The sequence below is a fragment of the Mesoplodon mirus genome (assembly GCF_964341445.2).
Source record: "Mesoplodon mirus genome assembly, chromosome: 13".
Taxonomy (NCBI): Eukaryota; Metazoa; Chordata; class Mammalia; order Artiodactyla; family Ziphiidae; genus Mesoplodon; species Mesoplodon mirus.
In genome coordinates this window covers 48,353,643-48,370,161 of record NC_138989.1, presented here as the reverse complement: position 1 = coordinate 48,370,161, position 16,519 = coordinate 48,353,643, and the positions used below count along the sequence as shown (strand labels likewise).

The window sequence follows — 16,519 nt, the reverse complement described above, 5'->3', positions numbered from 1 at the left end:
ATTTCTTAGGTGCAGCTTCTTTTTGACCCAGAAATATGTGAATTAAAATGAGAAGTTAAATACTGTTCCTGCATACTTAGCGTATAATGGTGAAGCAGGTACAGAATCATCACAAAAAAACATTCTCATTTCCATAAGGGGAGGAATGAAAGGCACATAGCTTTCACTAATGCATAAAATTTTGAAATTTATCAGAGCACATGATGTTAGGTCTACCACACCTGGGACCAAGGAATGTTTCTTGATTTAGGACTCAGTTCTGCTTTCTGGGAATAGTTTCTGAATTTGTTGTTCTCCTTGTCTCTTTAATCTACTCTCTGAGCTCTTTGCTCTTTGATTTTCATAATAGACCTGAATAGCTATCGCAGGCTTTTTCCTGTATTAGTCTGCTCATGCTGCCATAACAAAATACCATAGACCTGGTGGCTTAAACAACCGAAATTTATTTTCTCACAGTTCTTCTAGAGGCTGGAAGTCCAAGGTCAAGGTGCTGTCAGGGTTGGTTTCTATTGGGGAATCTCTTCCTGGTTTGTAAGCAGCCTCCTTCTCACTGTGTCCCTACATGGCCTTTCCTCTGTGCCCATATGTTGAGAGAGAGCTGGTGTCTCTTCCCCTTCTTATAAGAACACAGGTGTTATTGTATTAGGACCCCACACTTGTGACATCATTTAACTTTATCTGCTAATACAGTCACATTGGAGATTAAGGCTTCAATATATGAATTTTGGGGGCAGACAGCTCAGTCCATAACACTGCCATAATAAGCTGGAAGCTCAGAAGCTTTTTTGTATTTTGAACTCTCTTGTTTTTTAGTCCAAAATGTTTCAATTCTAAGAACTTCAGGGTTTCATATTAATCTCATTGGGTTTAACCCCACAACTTAAAAGCTGTGGCCATATTCTTTTTTCTTTTTTCTTTAACATAATTTCTTTTAGTTAGGTAATTTTTTATATTCTCCTAAATAACATTGGTTTTTTAAAATGAACTTTATTTTAGAACAGATTGAGACATCTAGAAAAATTGGGATGATGATACAGAGATTTCATATATACTTACATTGCATAATATCTTACATTAGTGCAGTGCATTTGTAGTATGGTACATTTGTTGTAATTAATGAACCAATATTTGTTCATTATTACTAACTGTAGTTCATACTTTATTTTAATTTCTTTAGGCTTATTTGAGATGAAATTCACGTAACATAAAATTAACTGTTTTAAAGTGAACAACTTGGCAGCATTTAGTACATTCGCAAAGTTGTGCTGTCACCACTTCTATCTAGTTCCAGGACATTTTCACCACTGCAAAATAAAGCCTCACACACATTAAAGACTTAATCCTCATTTAACTCTCTACTCTGGCCTGGCAACCACAATCTGCTTTCTATTTCTATGGATTTACCTTTTCTGGAGTTTTTGTATAAAGGAAATCATATAATATGTGATCTTTTGTGTCTGGCTTTCTTGCTTAGCATAACATTTTCAGGTTCATCTGCATTGCACCATGTATCAGTACTTCCTTTTTTATGGCTTAATAGTATTCCACTCTATGTATATATGACAATTTGTTTAACTGTTCATCTGTTAATGGACATTTGGGTTGTTTCTAGCTTTTGTCTATTGTAAATATGGCTGAAATGAACCTTCATATAAAAGGATTTATTTGAGCACCTGTTTTCAATTCTTCTGGGTATATACCTAAGGGTAGAATTACTTTGTCATATGGTAGTTGTATGTTTAACTTATTGAGAACCACCAAACTGTTCTTCATAGCTCAAATATTTTTGTTCTTGAGTTGTGAGAGTTCTTTATATATTTTGGATTACTAGACCCTAGTCAAATATATGATTTGCAAACATTTTCTCCAGTTATGTAGGTTGTCTTTCACTTTCTTGATCATGTTCCCTGATGTAATGACTGTTCACTTTTCCTTTATATACAATTACTAATTTTTTGGTTTTTTATATATAATTTTATTTTTTATACAGTAGGCTCTTATTATTATCTATTATCTATTTTATACATATTAGTGTATATATGTCAATCCCAATCTCCCAATTCATCACACCACCACCACCACCCGCCTCGCTCTCCCCTCCTTGGTGTCCATACGTTTGTTCTCTACATCTCTGTCTCTGTTTCTGCCTTGAAAACTGGTTCATCTGTAGCATTTTTCTAGATTCCGCATATATGCGTGAATATATGATGTTTGTTTTTCTCTTTCTGACTTACTCTGTATGACAGACTCTAGGTCCATCCACATCTCTACAAAGGACCCAATTTTGTTCCTTTCTATAGGTAAGTAATATTCGACTGTATATATATATACCACATCTTCTTTATCCATTTGTCTGTTGATGGGCATTTAGGTTGCTTCCATGACCTGGCTATTGTAAATAGTACTGCAGTGAACATTGGGGTGCATGTGTCTTTTTGAATTATGGTTTTCGCTGGGTATATGCCCAGTAGTGGGATTGCTGGGTCATATGGTAGTTCTATTTTTAGTTTTTTAAGGAATCTTCATACTGTTCTCCATAGTGGCTGTATCAGTTTGCATTCCCACCAACAGTACAAGAGGGTTCCCTTTTCTCCACACCCTCTCCAGCATTTGTTGTCTGTAGATTTTCTGATGATGCCCATTCTAACTGGTGTGAGGTGATACCTCACTGTAGTTTGAATTTGCATTTCTCTAATAATTAGTGCTGTTGAGCAGCTTTTCATGTGCCTCTTGGCCACCTGAATATCTTCTTTGGAGTAATGTCTATTTATGTCTTCTGCCCATTTTTTGATTGGTTGTATTTTGCTTAATACTGAGCTGCATGGAGAAAGTTTTGTAGTAAGAATCAACCAATTACAGCCCATGGGCCAACTTCAGCCCAAAGCCTGTATTTGTAATGCCAATGAGCTTAGAATGGTGTTAACATTTTTAAGGTTTGTAAAGAAAAACAGAAAAGAACATGTAACCTGTTGATCTATAAGAGTAAATATTATATGCTTTTGAAAAAAAAATACTGAGCTGCATGAGCTATTTATATATTTTGGAGGTTAATCCTTTATGCGTTGATTCATTTGCTAATATTTTCTCCCATTCTTAGGGTTGTCTTTTCATCTTGTTTATGGTTTCCTTTGCAGTGCAAAAGCTTTTAAGTTTCATTAGGTCCCATTTGTTTATTTTTGTTTTTATTTCCATTACTCCAGGAGGTGGATCAAGAAAGATCTTGCTGTCATTTATGTCAAAGAGTGTTCTTCCTATGTTTTCCACTAAGAGTTTTATAGTGTCCAGTCTTACATTTAGGTCTCTACTCCATTTTGAGTTTATTTTTCTGTATGGTGTTAGGGAGTTTTCTAATTTCATTCTTTTAAATGTAGCTGTCCAGTTTTCCAAGCACCACTTATTGAAGAGGTTGTCTTTTCCCCATTGGATATTCTTGCCTCCTTTGTCATAGATTAAGTGACCATAGATGCGTGGGTTTATCTCTGAGCTTTCTATCCTGTTCCATTGATCTATATTTCTGTTTTTGTGCCAGTACCATAGTGTCTTGATTACCGTAGCTTTGTAGTATAGTCTGAAGTTGGGGAGCATGATTCCTCCAGCTCCATTTTTCTTTCTCAAGATTGCTTTGGCTATTTGCAGTCTTCTGTGTTTTCATACAAATTGTAATATTTTTTGTTCTAATTCTGTGAGAATACCATTGGTAATTTGATAGGGATTGCTTTAAATCTGTAGATTGCTTTGGGTAGTCTAGTCATTTTCAGAAGATTGATTCTCCAATCCAAGAACATTGTATATCTCTCCACTTGTTTGTGTCGTCTTTGATTTCTTTCATCAGTGTTTTATAGTTTTCTGAGTACAGGTCTTTTACCTACTTAGGTAGGTTTATTCCTAGATATTTTATACTTTTTGTTGCGATGGTAGATAGGATTGTTTCCTTAATTTCACTTTCTGATCTTTCATTGTTAGTGTATAAGAATGCAAGAGATTCCTGTGCACTAATTTTGTATCCTGCAACTTTACCAAATTCATTGATTAGCTTTAGTAGTTTTTGGGTGGCATCTTTAGGATTTTCTGTGTATAGTATCATGTCATCTGCAAACAGTGACAGTTTTACTTTTTCTTTTCCAATTTGTATTCCTTTAATTTCTTTTTCTTCTCTGAATGCCATGGCTCGGACTTCCAAAGCTGTGTTGAATAATAGTGGCGAGAGTGTACATCCTTGTATTGTGCCTGATCTTAGAGGAAATGCTTTCAGTTTTTCACCATTGAGAATGATATCGGCTCTGGGTTTGTCATATATGGCCTTTATTATGTTGAGGTAGGTTCCCTCTATGCCCACTTTCTCGAGAGTTTTTATCATAAATGGGTGTTGAATTTTGTCTGAAGCTATTTCTGCATCTATTGAGATGATCTTATGGTTTTTATTCTTCAGTTTGTTAATATGGTGTATAACATTGATTGATTTGTGTATATTGAAAAATCCTTGCATCCCTTGGATAAATCCCACTTGATCATGGTCTGTGATCCTTTTAATGTATTGTTGGATTCTGTTTGCTAGTATTTTGTTGAGGATTTTTGCCTCTATATTCATCAATGATATTGGTCTGCAATTTTCTTTTTTTGTAGTATCTTTGTCTGGTTTTGGTATCAGAGTGTTGTTGGGCTCGTAGAATGAGTTTGGGAGTGTTCCTTCCTTTGCAATTTTTTGAAAGAGTTTGAGAAGGATGGGTGTTAATTCTTCTCTAAATGTTTGATAGAATTCACCTGTGAAGCCATCTGGTCCTGGACTTTTGTTTGTTGGAAGATTTTTAATTACAGTTTCAATTTCATTACTTGTGATTGTTCTGTTCATATTTTCTAATTCTTCCTAGTTCAGTCTTAGAAAGGTTATGCCTTTCTAAGAATTTGTCCATTTCTTCCAGGTTGTCCATTTTATTGGCATAGAGTTGCTTGTAGTAGTCTCTTATGATGCTGTGTATTTCTGCAGTGTCCGTTGGAACTTCTCCCTTTTCATTTCTAATTTTATTGATTTGATTCCTCTCCCTCTTTTTCTTGATGAGTCTATCTAAAGGTTTATCAATTTTGTTTATCTTCCCAAAGAACCAGCTTTTAGCTTTATTTATCTTTGCTACTGTTTTCTTTGTTACTGTTTCATTTATTTTTGCTCTGATTTTTATGATCTCTTTCCTTCTACTAACTTTGGGTTTTGTTTGTTTTTCTTTCTCTAGTTCTTTTAAATGTAAGGTTAGATTGTTTATTTGAGATTTTTTTTTTATTCTTGAGGTATGATTGTATTGCTTTAAACTTCACTCTTAGAACTGCTTTTGCTGCATCCCATAGGTTTTGGGTCGCTGTGTTTTCATTGTCATTTGTCTCTAGGTATTTTTCAGTTTCCTTTTTGATTTCTTCAGTGATCTCTTGGTTATTTACCAACGTATTGTTTAGCCTCCATGTGTTTCTGCTTTTTACATTTCTTTTCCCTTGTAATTTATTTCTAATCTCATAGCATTGTTGTTGGAAAAGATACTTGATATGATTTCAGTTTTCTTCAATTTACCAAGGCTTGATTTGTGACCTAAGATGAGATCTGTCCTGGAGAATGGTCCATGTGCACTTGAGAAGAAACGTAATCTGCTGTTTTCAGATGGCATTTCCTATAAATATCAATTAAATCTATCTGCTGTATTGTGTCATTTAAAGCTTATGTTTCCTTATTAATTTTAAGTCTGGATGAATTGTCCATTGGTGTAAGTGAGGTGTTAAAGTCCCCCACTGTTACTGTGTTACTGTCAGTTTCCTCTTCTAAAGCTATTAGCATTTGCCTTATGTATTGAGGTGCTCCTATGTTGGGTGCGTATATATTTATAATTGTTATATCTTCTTCTTGGATTGATCCCTTGATCAATATGCAGTGTCCTTCCTTGTCTCCTGTGCCATTCTTTATTTTAAAGTCTATTTTATCTGATACGAGTATTGCTACTCCAGCTTTCTTTTGATGTCCATTTGCATGGAATATCTTTTTCCATCCCCTCTTTTGCAGTCTGTATGTGTCCCTAGGTTTGAAGTGGGTCTCTTGTCAACAGCATGTATATGGGTCTTGTTTTTGCATCCATTCAGCAAGCATGTGTCTTTTGGTTGGAGCATTTAATCCGTTCCCATTTAAGGTAATTATCAATATGTATGTTCCTATTGCCAATTTCTTAATTGTTTGGGGTTTGTTTTTGTAGGTCCTTTTCTTCTCTTGTTTTTCCCACTTATAGAAGATCCTTCAGCATTTGCTGTAGAGCTGGTTTGGTGGTGCTGAATTCTCTTAGCTTTTGCTTGTCTGTAAAGCTTTTGATTTCTCCATCAAATCTGAATGAGATCCTTGCTGGGTAGAGTAACCTTGGTTGTAGGTTCTTCCCTTTCATCACTTTAAATATATCATGCCACTCCCTTCTGGCTTATAGAGTTTCTGCTGAGAAATCAGCTGTTAACCTTATGGGAGTTCCCTTGTATGTTATTTGTCATTTTTCCCTTGCTGCCTTTAGTAATTTTTCTTTGTCTTTAATTTTTGTCAATTTGATTAGTATGTGTCTTGGCATGTCTCTCCTTGGGTTTATCCTGCCTGGGACTCTCTGTGCTCCTGGACTTGGGTCGCTATTTCCTTTCCCATGTTAGGGAAATTTTCAACTATAGTCTCTTCAAATTTTTTTTGGGTCCTTTCTCTCTCTCTTCTCCTCTGGGACCCCTATAATGCGAATGTTGGTGTGTTTAATGTTGTCCCAACGGTCTCTTAGGCTGTCTTCATTTCTTTTTTTGGGGGGGGGGGCGGTATGCGAGCCTCTCACCATTGTGGCCTCTCCCGTTGTGGAGCACAGGCTCCGGACATGCAGGTTCAGCAGCCATGGCTTATGGGCCCAGCCGCTCCATGGCATCTTCCCGGACTGGGGCACGAACCCACGTCCCCTGCATTGGCAGGCGGACTCTCAACCACTGTGCCAGCAGGGAAGCCCCATTTCTTTTCATTCTTTTTTTTTTATTCTGTTCCGTGGCAGTGAATTCCACCATTTTGTCTTCCAGGTTACTTATCTGTTCCTCTGCCACAGTTATTCCGCTATTGATTCCTTCTAGTGTATTTTTCATTTTAGTTACTGTATTGTTCATCTCTGTTTGTTTGTTCTTTAATTCGTTCAGGTGTTTGTTCTGTAATTCTTCTAGGTCTTTGTTAAACATTTCTTGCATCTTCTCGATCTTTGCCTCCATTCTTTTTCCGAGACCCTGGATCATTTTCACTATCATTTTTCTGAATTCTTTTTCTGGAAGGCTGCCTATCTCCACTTCATTTAGTTCAGGTTTTATCTTGTTCCTTCATTTGGTACATAGTCCTCTGCCTTTTCATTTTGTCTATCTTTCTTTGAATGTGGTTTTTGTTACACAGGCTGCAGGATTGTAGTTCTTCTTGCTTCTGCTGTCTGCCCTCTGGTTGATGAGGCTATCTAAGAGGCTAGTGCAAGCTTCCTGATGGGAGGGACTGGTGGTGGGTACAGCTGAGTGTTGCTCTGGTGGGCAGAGCTCTGTAAAACTTTAATCTGCTTGTCCTCTGATGGGCGGGGCTGAGTTCCCTCCCTGCTGGTTGTTTGGCCTGAGGCAACCCAGCACTGGAGCCTACCAGGCTCTTTTGGTGGGGCTAGTGGTTGACTCTGGGAGGGCTCATGCTAAAGAGTACTTCCAGAACTTCTGCTGCCAGTGTCCTTGTCCCTGCGGTGAGCCACAGATGCCCCCGTTTCTGCAGGAGACCCTCCAACACTAGCAGGTGGGTCTGGTTCAGTCTCCTATGGGGTCACTGCTCCTTCCCCCTGGGTCCTGATGCACACACTACTTTGTGTGTGTACTCCAAGAGTGGAGTCTCTGTTTCCCCCAGTCCTTTCAAAGTCTTGCAGTCAAATCCCGCTAGCCTTCAATGTCTAATTCTCTGGAAATTCCTCCTCTCGTTGCCAGACCCCCAGGTTGGGAAACCTAATGTGGGGCTCAGAACCTTCACTCCAGTGGGTGGACTTTTGTGGTATAATTGTTCTCCAGTTTGTGAGATACCCACCCAATGGTTATGGGATTTGATTTTATTGTCATTGTGCCCCTCTACCATCTCATTGTGGCTTCTCCTTTGTCTTTGAATGTGGAATATCTTTTTTTGGTGACTTCCAGTATCTTCCTGTCAATGATTGTTCAGCAGTTAGTTGTGATTCCAGTGCTCTTGCAAGAGGGAGTGAGCGCACGTTCTTGTACTCCGCCACGTTGAACTAGTCTCCTACTAATTTGTTTTGATTCCACCTCTAGAATGTGTCTCAAATGCAGACAGTTCTTCCCATCTATACTGTAGGGTCTTCATTCAGGCCATTCTCATTTTTGCCAGTGTTACTGTAAGAGCCCTTCACTGGTACCTCTGCTTTAGTCATTTCCTCCTCCCTTCTTTCTTCCATAAAATAGGCCACATGCCTTCTCTTTTTTAAATGTATTGTTGCCAGTAATCTGCCTAATACCCTCCTCTGAATGTCTTATGTCACGTACTTATTTCATATTCCTTGGCATGATATAAAAGTCCTTTATAAAATAATATTTACTCTTAAGCTTCATGTCCCTTCATATACTCTATTTTAACTTTGATTAACTCTCTTAACCCTGGACCTTAACCCATGCATCTTCTCTCATCTCTGTTTAACCCTCATTTCTTCCCACAAACTACCTTTGCCCTCCAAAGCTTTGGATAGCTGTCTTCCCTTGAATCTCATATGACATCTTACTGACCAAATTAGCACAGTGTATTTTATTTGTTTCTTCATATCTCTGTCCTATGTGATTGTAAGATCTAGAAAGTTAAAGTCTATTTATAATTCACCACTAACCATAGTACCTACTAAAACCTGGCATATTATAGGCATTAAATACTTCTGAATGAGTGGATTAAGGAATGATTTTTTAAAAATTGTGTCAGGTTTTGCACATGCTTTTAAATGCATGGGAAGGATGTACTTGTTCTTAAGTTTAAAAAAAATTTGGCATGTTGTTTGATAAATATTGTCTATGCTTTCAAGATGATTTGGACTTTTGAATAAGGTAGTTATAGGAAACCCCCTATTGACTGTGAGTTTAAAGGTATGAGTAGTCTTTTCAGATGAAAGTAGGTCACAGTTGTAGGAGATAGTATTCAGTGTTAGTACTCACATCTACAAATATTTTACAGTAAAAGGGAGATTCCCAACATGAAGTTAATTTTTTCGAGTAGAAAATATTTAGAAAGTTTTATGAATACTTTCTTTGTCTCAAGAACTTAAATAGCATTTAAATATTCAAAATATTTGGTAATAATTTCCAATATAAATATGGAGTTAAAAAATCAGGGTCAGTTAGAATGTTACATGTATCAAGCAGGAGTTTGTGGGCAATGTGGTTTAGAGCTATAAGTAAATAAAGTATTTTATTTCACCCATAATTTGATGACTCTTAATATCATACATATTTAAAGTATGTCCAATTTGACATTTTTAATCCCCCCCTTTTGTTTTTCTTTGCTCTTTGAAAGAGACAGAAATAGGAAATGCATAGGATTTTGTGGTTAGTTGGATAAAATTGATTATAAGTCATAATCAATATTTCTAAATATCTCAAGTATTTATGGTAATAAGTAATATTCTAAGCTTAATAATAACAGAAATTTTATTAACAATAATTTAAAGTGACTTTGAGAGATTTCTAAGACTTATCTAAATATTTCAGATAGGAAGCTATACATGGAAAACTCAAATTTTCCTCTGGTATTGTAGGCCTTCCCTATGTGAACCATTTAAGTATCCTGATAATTTGATTACTAGGTACCTGAAATTTTGCCCTCTACCATCAGATCAAAAACTGATAAAAATAATTTTTCTTTATTGCTTTATCACTTACCTCTAAAAATTGTTGTGAGGGTCAGGACTTCCCTGGTGATCCAGTGGTTAAGACTACCTTCCAGTGCAGGGGGTGTGGGTTCGATCCCTGCTCAGGGAGCTAAGATCCCACATGCTTTGTGGCCAAAAAAACAAAACATAAAACAGAAGCAATATTGTAACAAATTCAATAAAGTCTTCAGAAAATGGACTATATTAAAAAAATCTTTAAAAATAAATGTTGCGAAGGTAATTTTTTCATCTTAATACATTTCTTTGTACCAAATATAACTGTTTCTAAAAATTTAGGTAGCATGTTTTTATCATTATAGAGTACATCATTTTCTATATCATAGAAAATGTGCTATAAAGAGGATCAAACAGAATATTAATTAAGCATTACTCAATTAAGCATTATTCACTTTAAAATTTGGGACAGTTATGTCACAGTACATTAAAATATCTCTTAACCAGTTTCCTTTCCTGTGATACTTCAGCTTCAAATGGCTTCTTAGAACTAGTATCACATAAATTAGCCTGATTACAGGTATCTGCTTTATGTAGGACTCTTGAGTTTCCATAATCAAATGATGTCATTTTTCCCAATTATTAATTAGTTTAGCATCTATTAATATACTCATCAAATGTTCATTCTCTTCTCTGCCTGTTTATCATTTGCCATTTTCTTTCTGCTTTATTTGTAATTTCTTGTTGACTTGTAGGAATAAATGATTATCTTTAGTTTGTTGTGTAGGTTTTAAATATAATCTCTCATTTGACTTGTCTTTTTATGTTATCTTTTATTAAAAACAAGTTCTTAATTTTAATGTACTTAAATTTATCATTTTCCCTTTATTTTAAGTGTTTTGGAACTTGTTTAAGAAATCTTTTCACTATTTCATACAAAATTTTTCCTTTATTTTAAAATTTTGAAGTTTTTTACTTGAGATTTAATTGTTTAACAATGTGAATTTATTTTGTGTGTGAGAGAATGGAATAGGTAGGTATTTTCATTTGTAAAAATATGGAAAATTATTTTTATCAACATCAATTTTATTGCAAAATCCAGTCATTTCTTAGAAATCAGCTATATCACATCAATCATATATCAAGGTTTTATATATGAGTATATTTATTTCTGGCTTCTTTGTTCCACTGGTTAATTTTATCTTTCTATGATAATACCTCATTTTACTAATTTACATGCTTTATAATATGTTTTGATACTTGATACAGTAGTTCCCTCTTTTTTTCCTTTTTTAAACTTTGACTATTCTTGGTACATATAAATTTTAGAATAAGCTTGTTATGTTACATGCAAACACCCATTGAGATTTCAATCAATTGCATTCATCGGTTTTTTCTTATGCAGGTGAATTTAGTCTCTCCAGGGTTTTTTTTTTTTTTTTAAATGGAGGTTGCCCATTCTTTTTTTTTTTAATGAATGAATTAATTTATTTTTGGCTGTGTTGGGCCTTCATTTCTGTGCGAGGGCTTTCTCTAGTTGCGGCAAACGGGGGCCACTCTTCATCGCGGTGCGCGGGCCTCTCACTATCGCAGCCTCTCTTGTGGAGGAGCACAGGCTGCAGACGCGCAGGCTCAGTAGTTGTGGCGCATGGGCTTAGTTGCTCCGCAGCATGTGGGATCTTCCCAGACCAGAGCTCGAACCTGTGTCTCCTGCATTGGCAGACAGATTCTCAACCACTGCACCACCAGGGAAGCCCTCTCCAGGGTTTTTTTTTAAGATTCCATTGAGTCTCTTATACTATTGGCCCAAGAAAATTCCAGCAGTATAGCAAATACCAAAATCTGTTTAGAAGAGAGAACTGAGTAGGAGGTAATGGGGAAAATGGGCAAATTGACAAAAATCTCATGCTAAAATACTGGTTTTGTAACATATTTGTATATATAGTATTCATTTAATGTATATCTGTGAGTATATAACTGTGTCTATAGATATAGATAAATATATGGATAGATCGTGTCACATATAAGTAGAACATCTTATCCTTTCTGCCCGTTTGCATTAATTTTCTGTTAATTGTTGTTCATGTAGTTTTCCCAATTTTTTTCTTGTATTGTTATTTCTTACATATTTATAGAAATATTGATAGATATCTCTTATCTTTTGTATTAGTTGTAAATTGTTATTCTGCCTGTACTATACTTTTAACTTACTTATGGTAGCTTTTTCATAGAGACATTAGTATGTAGACCAATCTGTTATCTGACAAATTCTGGGATTTTTGTAATGTTTTAAAAATTCTTCCTCATATTAAGATCATTAAGATTTTTAATTACTTCTAATCCTTTTTTTTACATTAAGTTTCTTTAACCATCTGAAATTTATTTTTTTATTGTATGAGGCAGATATGATACTTTATTCTTAATTATTTGAATTATCCTAATATTATTCATTGATTGTCCATCTCCATTTTAATTTGAAATGGAAATTTTATAATAAACTAAACTCATGTATATGGGTAATAAAATTACTTATTTTAGCCTATTTTATATTTGGATAATAACACTCATGCTAAATTTCATTTTTCTCTTTTTTAGTATTGTAAAGAAAAGATATATATGCCTGGAATTTATTAGTATATTCAGTATAAATTTTCTTATTTTTCATACTATAATCTTTCCTCAAATATTTGGATACTCTTTTTTGTCCTTGTATCTATAAATAATGGACCAGACTGATTACTCATTGCTAGCATAAGTTCTTGTTGGTTTTTGTTGCAGTTACTATTTGTTTGCTTTTTAGAGGCTGTCACGGTCTGCTTACATCGAGGGTTTTATGCAGTGTTTAAAAATTTTACTCAGGCTCTTTGTAAGTAGGAGGTAATATGCTTAGGCAAGAAAGTTGTGGGCCTTTCTTTTGCCTTAATAAACTTACTTTTGAGTTTGTAGCCCCTTAGAATCTTTTCCCTCATTGATAAATCTGCTTTTATTTTTCCTCACTCACCTGTTTGGGTCTATGTAAGATTCTGCTAGTTATGTAGGCCCTGTTTTGTTTCTCTCTAGAACCATAACTTCTTTTCTTAGATAGTCTCTCCATCTTAGGCAGATCTCCAATGTGGTTAGAGAATTCTTCTCATGGCAATGACTAGAAGGTAACTTCTCAGCCATGTATTCTGGATTCTTGGGATAGAAAGCAGTAAGACTGGACTGGCCCATCTCATCACAGGCAGCCCTTTAATTATTTGCTTTGCCTATCACCTGGTTATTCTCACATACTGGGAATTTCTCGTGAGTTCCACACAGAAGCCTTTTACCTCCCCTGAAATGGTCTCCACTTGTCTCTTCTGAGTTATACTTTTCTTTGCTCTGTTTTCACTATCAGTCTCATCTGATTACTCTGTTTCTGGGAATTCTTCTCAATATACGTTCCAATGATTTTATTGACATACCCATATATTTTTTCCAAGAAATTTTAGTATGATATGGGAATTGGGGAAAAGTAATTATGTATCTTCAATTTAAATTCTTGAATTGGAGATTGTCTATGAAATGCACAACATTCTGACTGTATACTCCTTGTGTTTTTGTTAATTTGTGCCCCTTGGAGCCCAAGGTAGTGTTAGAATATATCTGTAGAACATGACTCCTACCAAGGAGTTTATAGTCCAGAAGAGGGATATTACTCTGAAAAACTAAATATTTGTGAACTTACATGTAATTATGTGTTTTCCACTTTTTGGTAATATATTAAATATCATGTACTTACGATTCTTTGGAAAGTCTTTTAGGAATAAATGGCATTTGAAGTGACCCTTGATGTAAAGGTAAAATTTAGAAACAGATAAAAGATGAGAACAATTAGGTGGGAGTAATAATAAAAGGACTAGCTAAGGTAAGTATATAGCTGTTGTGGAAACAATAGAGTATAATTTGACAAAAATATAACGGGGAATGTGAAGTAGAGTATTTGTAATTTTGTCAGTGAGTTTAGGTGTGAGTTAAACTTACTACTGTCTTTTTTTTGTGAATTTTATTTAATTTATTTTTTTATGCAGCAGGTTCTTATTAGTTGGGAGGTGGTGGTATGATGAATTGGGAGATTGGGATTGACATATGTACATTAATATGTATAAAATGGATAACTAATATGAACCTGCTGTACTATTGTTTTTAAGATGTTAAAAATTTGATTTTTTATTGAGATCTTTTATTTTGACAGTTTGAAATGACTTTCGAAGAACGGTAAGAACCTTTTGTGCTTTTATATTTTTTATATTCCAATTTTGTTGATTAATCTGCTGTAGATGAGTTTATTTCAAAATAAAAGGGAAATTGAAAGCAAAATTTTTATATTAGATATTAAAATTTATTTTTAAAAATATAAGAATTAGGATGTCTCTGGAAATGGCAGAATAGGGATTTCCAGGGCTCTGTCCTACCACAAAAACAACTGTAAAGTTGGCAAAACTTGATGAGAATCAACTTCTTCAGAAATGTGGAATCTAGTCCAAAACTTACAACAACAAGGGAAAAAGTTAAGGAAGAAAGAGTTACTACATTGCATGAAGGAAGGACTGTGGCTAAATTGCCCACTTGCCATCCTCCAGCCCTCAGATCAGTTGTGGCCTTGAAGCAAATAGCCTGACTTGTGGTGCAGATTGCTAGTGCCAGAAGGAACAGTATGGACCTTATTCTCAAAGAATTATGGTTCAGTGTTTTGATAAGTCTGATGACTCCCTGAAGGACCAGCACAAAGGACTGTCTTTGTTTTTTCCTGACTAAGAGCAATCACAGAGCTAGAACCACTTCCAGGCAGTGTTTGCTGAAAGTATTTGAAGTCATATATTTGCCACCAATGTCTGAGGCTGTGGATTAGTCAGAATAAGCATTGAAAAGATCAAAATGCCTGGGAATAAAGAGTTTGGGAAAAGAGATACATGGGGGAATAGGGTTTTTCAATGCTCTCATATATACTACGGAATTAAAAAGTGCACACATATGAACAGTGTTGGACACATGCTCAGGAAGGACCAAGAAAACTTAATCTTTTACCTCTGGCTAGCCTTTAGTATCTGCACAGGTAAGAATTGAAGGTAGAGGCAGAGTTGTAAGCAGCCTGGATAAACATTAAATAGAGTACTCCAACTCAGAGCCAGTCTGCTAAGATTGGGAGTGTATATTTTTCCTTTTTTCCTTTTTGTTTTTTTGGGCCCCAGGTATTTAAGGTAAGTTGAACAAAACTCAAGTTCACCAGTAAGCTAATGAAACACTTCAATGGCCACAAGTGGAAAAGAATACAGATATTACAGTAGGTGTTTAGAAGAATCACTAAGCAAATAAAAACCTACCACAAACAGCAAAAATAAACCCAGTAGAGGGAGGGTAATTTTATATCCATATCACATTAAAATACTCAAAATTTCTGCATTTTTACAGAAATTATGAGGCAGGGAAAGAATAAAAGAAAATTTGCCACATTAACAAGGGGAAAAAAGAAATGAAGGAAACTGGCTCTGAGGAAGCCTAGACATTGTGCTTATTGAAAAAAGACTTTAAGTCAACTGTCTTAAGTATCCTCAAAGAGATAAAGTAAACTATGGACAAAAACCCCAACAAAACCAGGAGAGTAATGTCTCAACAAATATAGAATATCAATAAAGAAATAGAAATTATGAGAAAGAATCAAATAAGACATTCTGGAGCTAAGAGGTACAATAACTGAAATGAAAAATTAGAGATGTTCATCAACAGATTTGAGCAGGCAGAAGAGAGAATCACTGAATTTGAATATAGTTCAATTGAGATTATTCAGGCTGAGAAACAGAAAGACAAAATAATGAAGAAAAATGAACAGAGCTTGGTAGACCAAGGGACACCATCAAGAATACAAACATATGCATAATGGCAGTCCAAGAGTGATGGGAGAGAAAAAGGGCGTGAAAGAATATTTAAAGAAACATTGGTTAAAAACTCCCCAAGTTTGATGGAAGAAATGAATCTGTACTTCCACTAAATTCAGTGAACTCCAAGCAGGTTAAACTCAGAGATCCACACTAAGACATATCAGAGTAAAACCGTTGAAAGCCTGGGACAAAGGTAGTAAGTATCTTGAAAGCAGCAAGAGAGAAGCTACTCATCATGTACAAGGGATTTTCAATAAAATTATAAGTCATTTTCTCATCAGAAATTATGGAGGACAGAAGGCAGTGGATTGACATATGTAAAATGCTGGAAGAAAACAACTTGTCAGGCAAAAACTCTGAATCCTGCATAAGTGTTCTTCAAAAATAAAGGAGAATTTAATATATTCCTAGATAAACAAAAACTGAGGGGCTCCACACATTATCAGACCTGTTCTATCAGAAATCCTATAGGTGGTCCCTTCAGGCAGAATGAAAGGACGCTAGACAGTAACTTGCAGCCATATGAAGGAATACCAAAAGTAAAGGTAGCTATAAAGATAAATACAAAAACTAGTATAATTGCATTTTTATTATGTATCTATTTTGTTTTTCTATCTAATTAAAATTAAATAGATAAAACAATAATTGTAAATCTATATTAACGGGTACACAATGTATAAATGTCTAATTTGTGAAAATGACAACATAAAGGGAAGAGCAGATCTGTAAAGGAACAGAATTTTTAATACTATT

At 35.1% G+C, this 16,519-nt stretch overlaps 1 protein-coding gene across 1 annotated transcript in view; it reads left to right on the top strand.

The window, feature by feature from the left end:
• CCDC178 (coiled-coil domain containing 178) overlaps positions 1-16,519 on the top strand; it is a gene marked incomplete at both ends in the record, with an annotated part of 366,144 nt that overhangs the window by 13,443 nt on the left and 336,182 nt on the right. Inside the window, 3 exons of the mRNA XM_082640606.1 lie at positions 12,667-12,732; positions 14,083-14,105; positions 15,080-15,088. Of these exons, the coding sequence (XP_082496732.1) occupies positions 12,667-12,732; positions 14,083-14,105; positions 15,080-15,088 (98 nt within the window). The remainder of the gene's footprint in view (positions 1-12,666; positions 12,733-14,082; positions 14,106-15,079; positions 15,089-16,519) is intronic.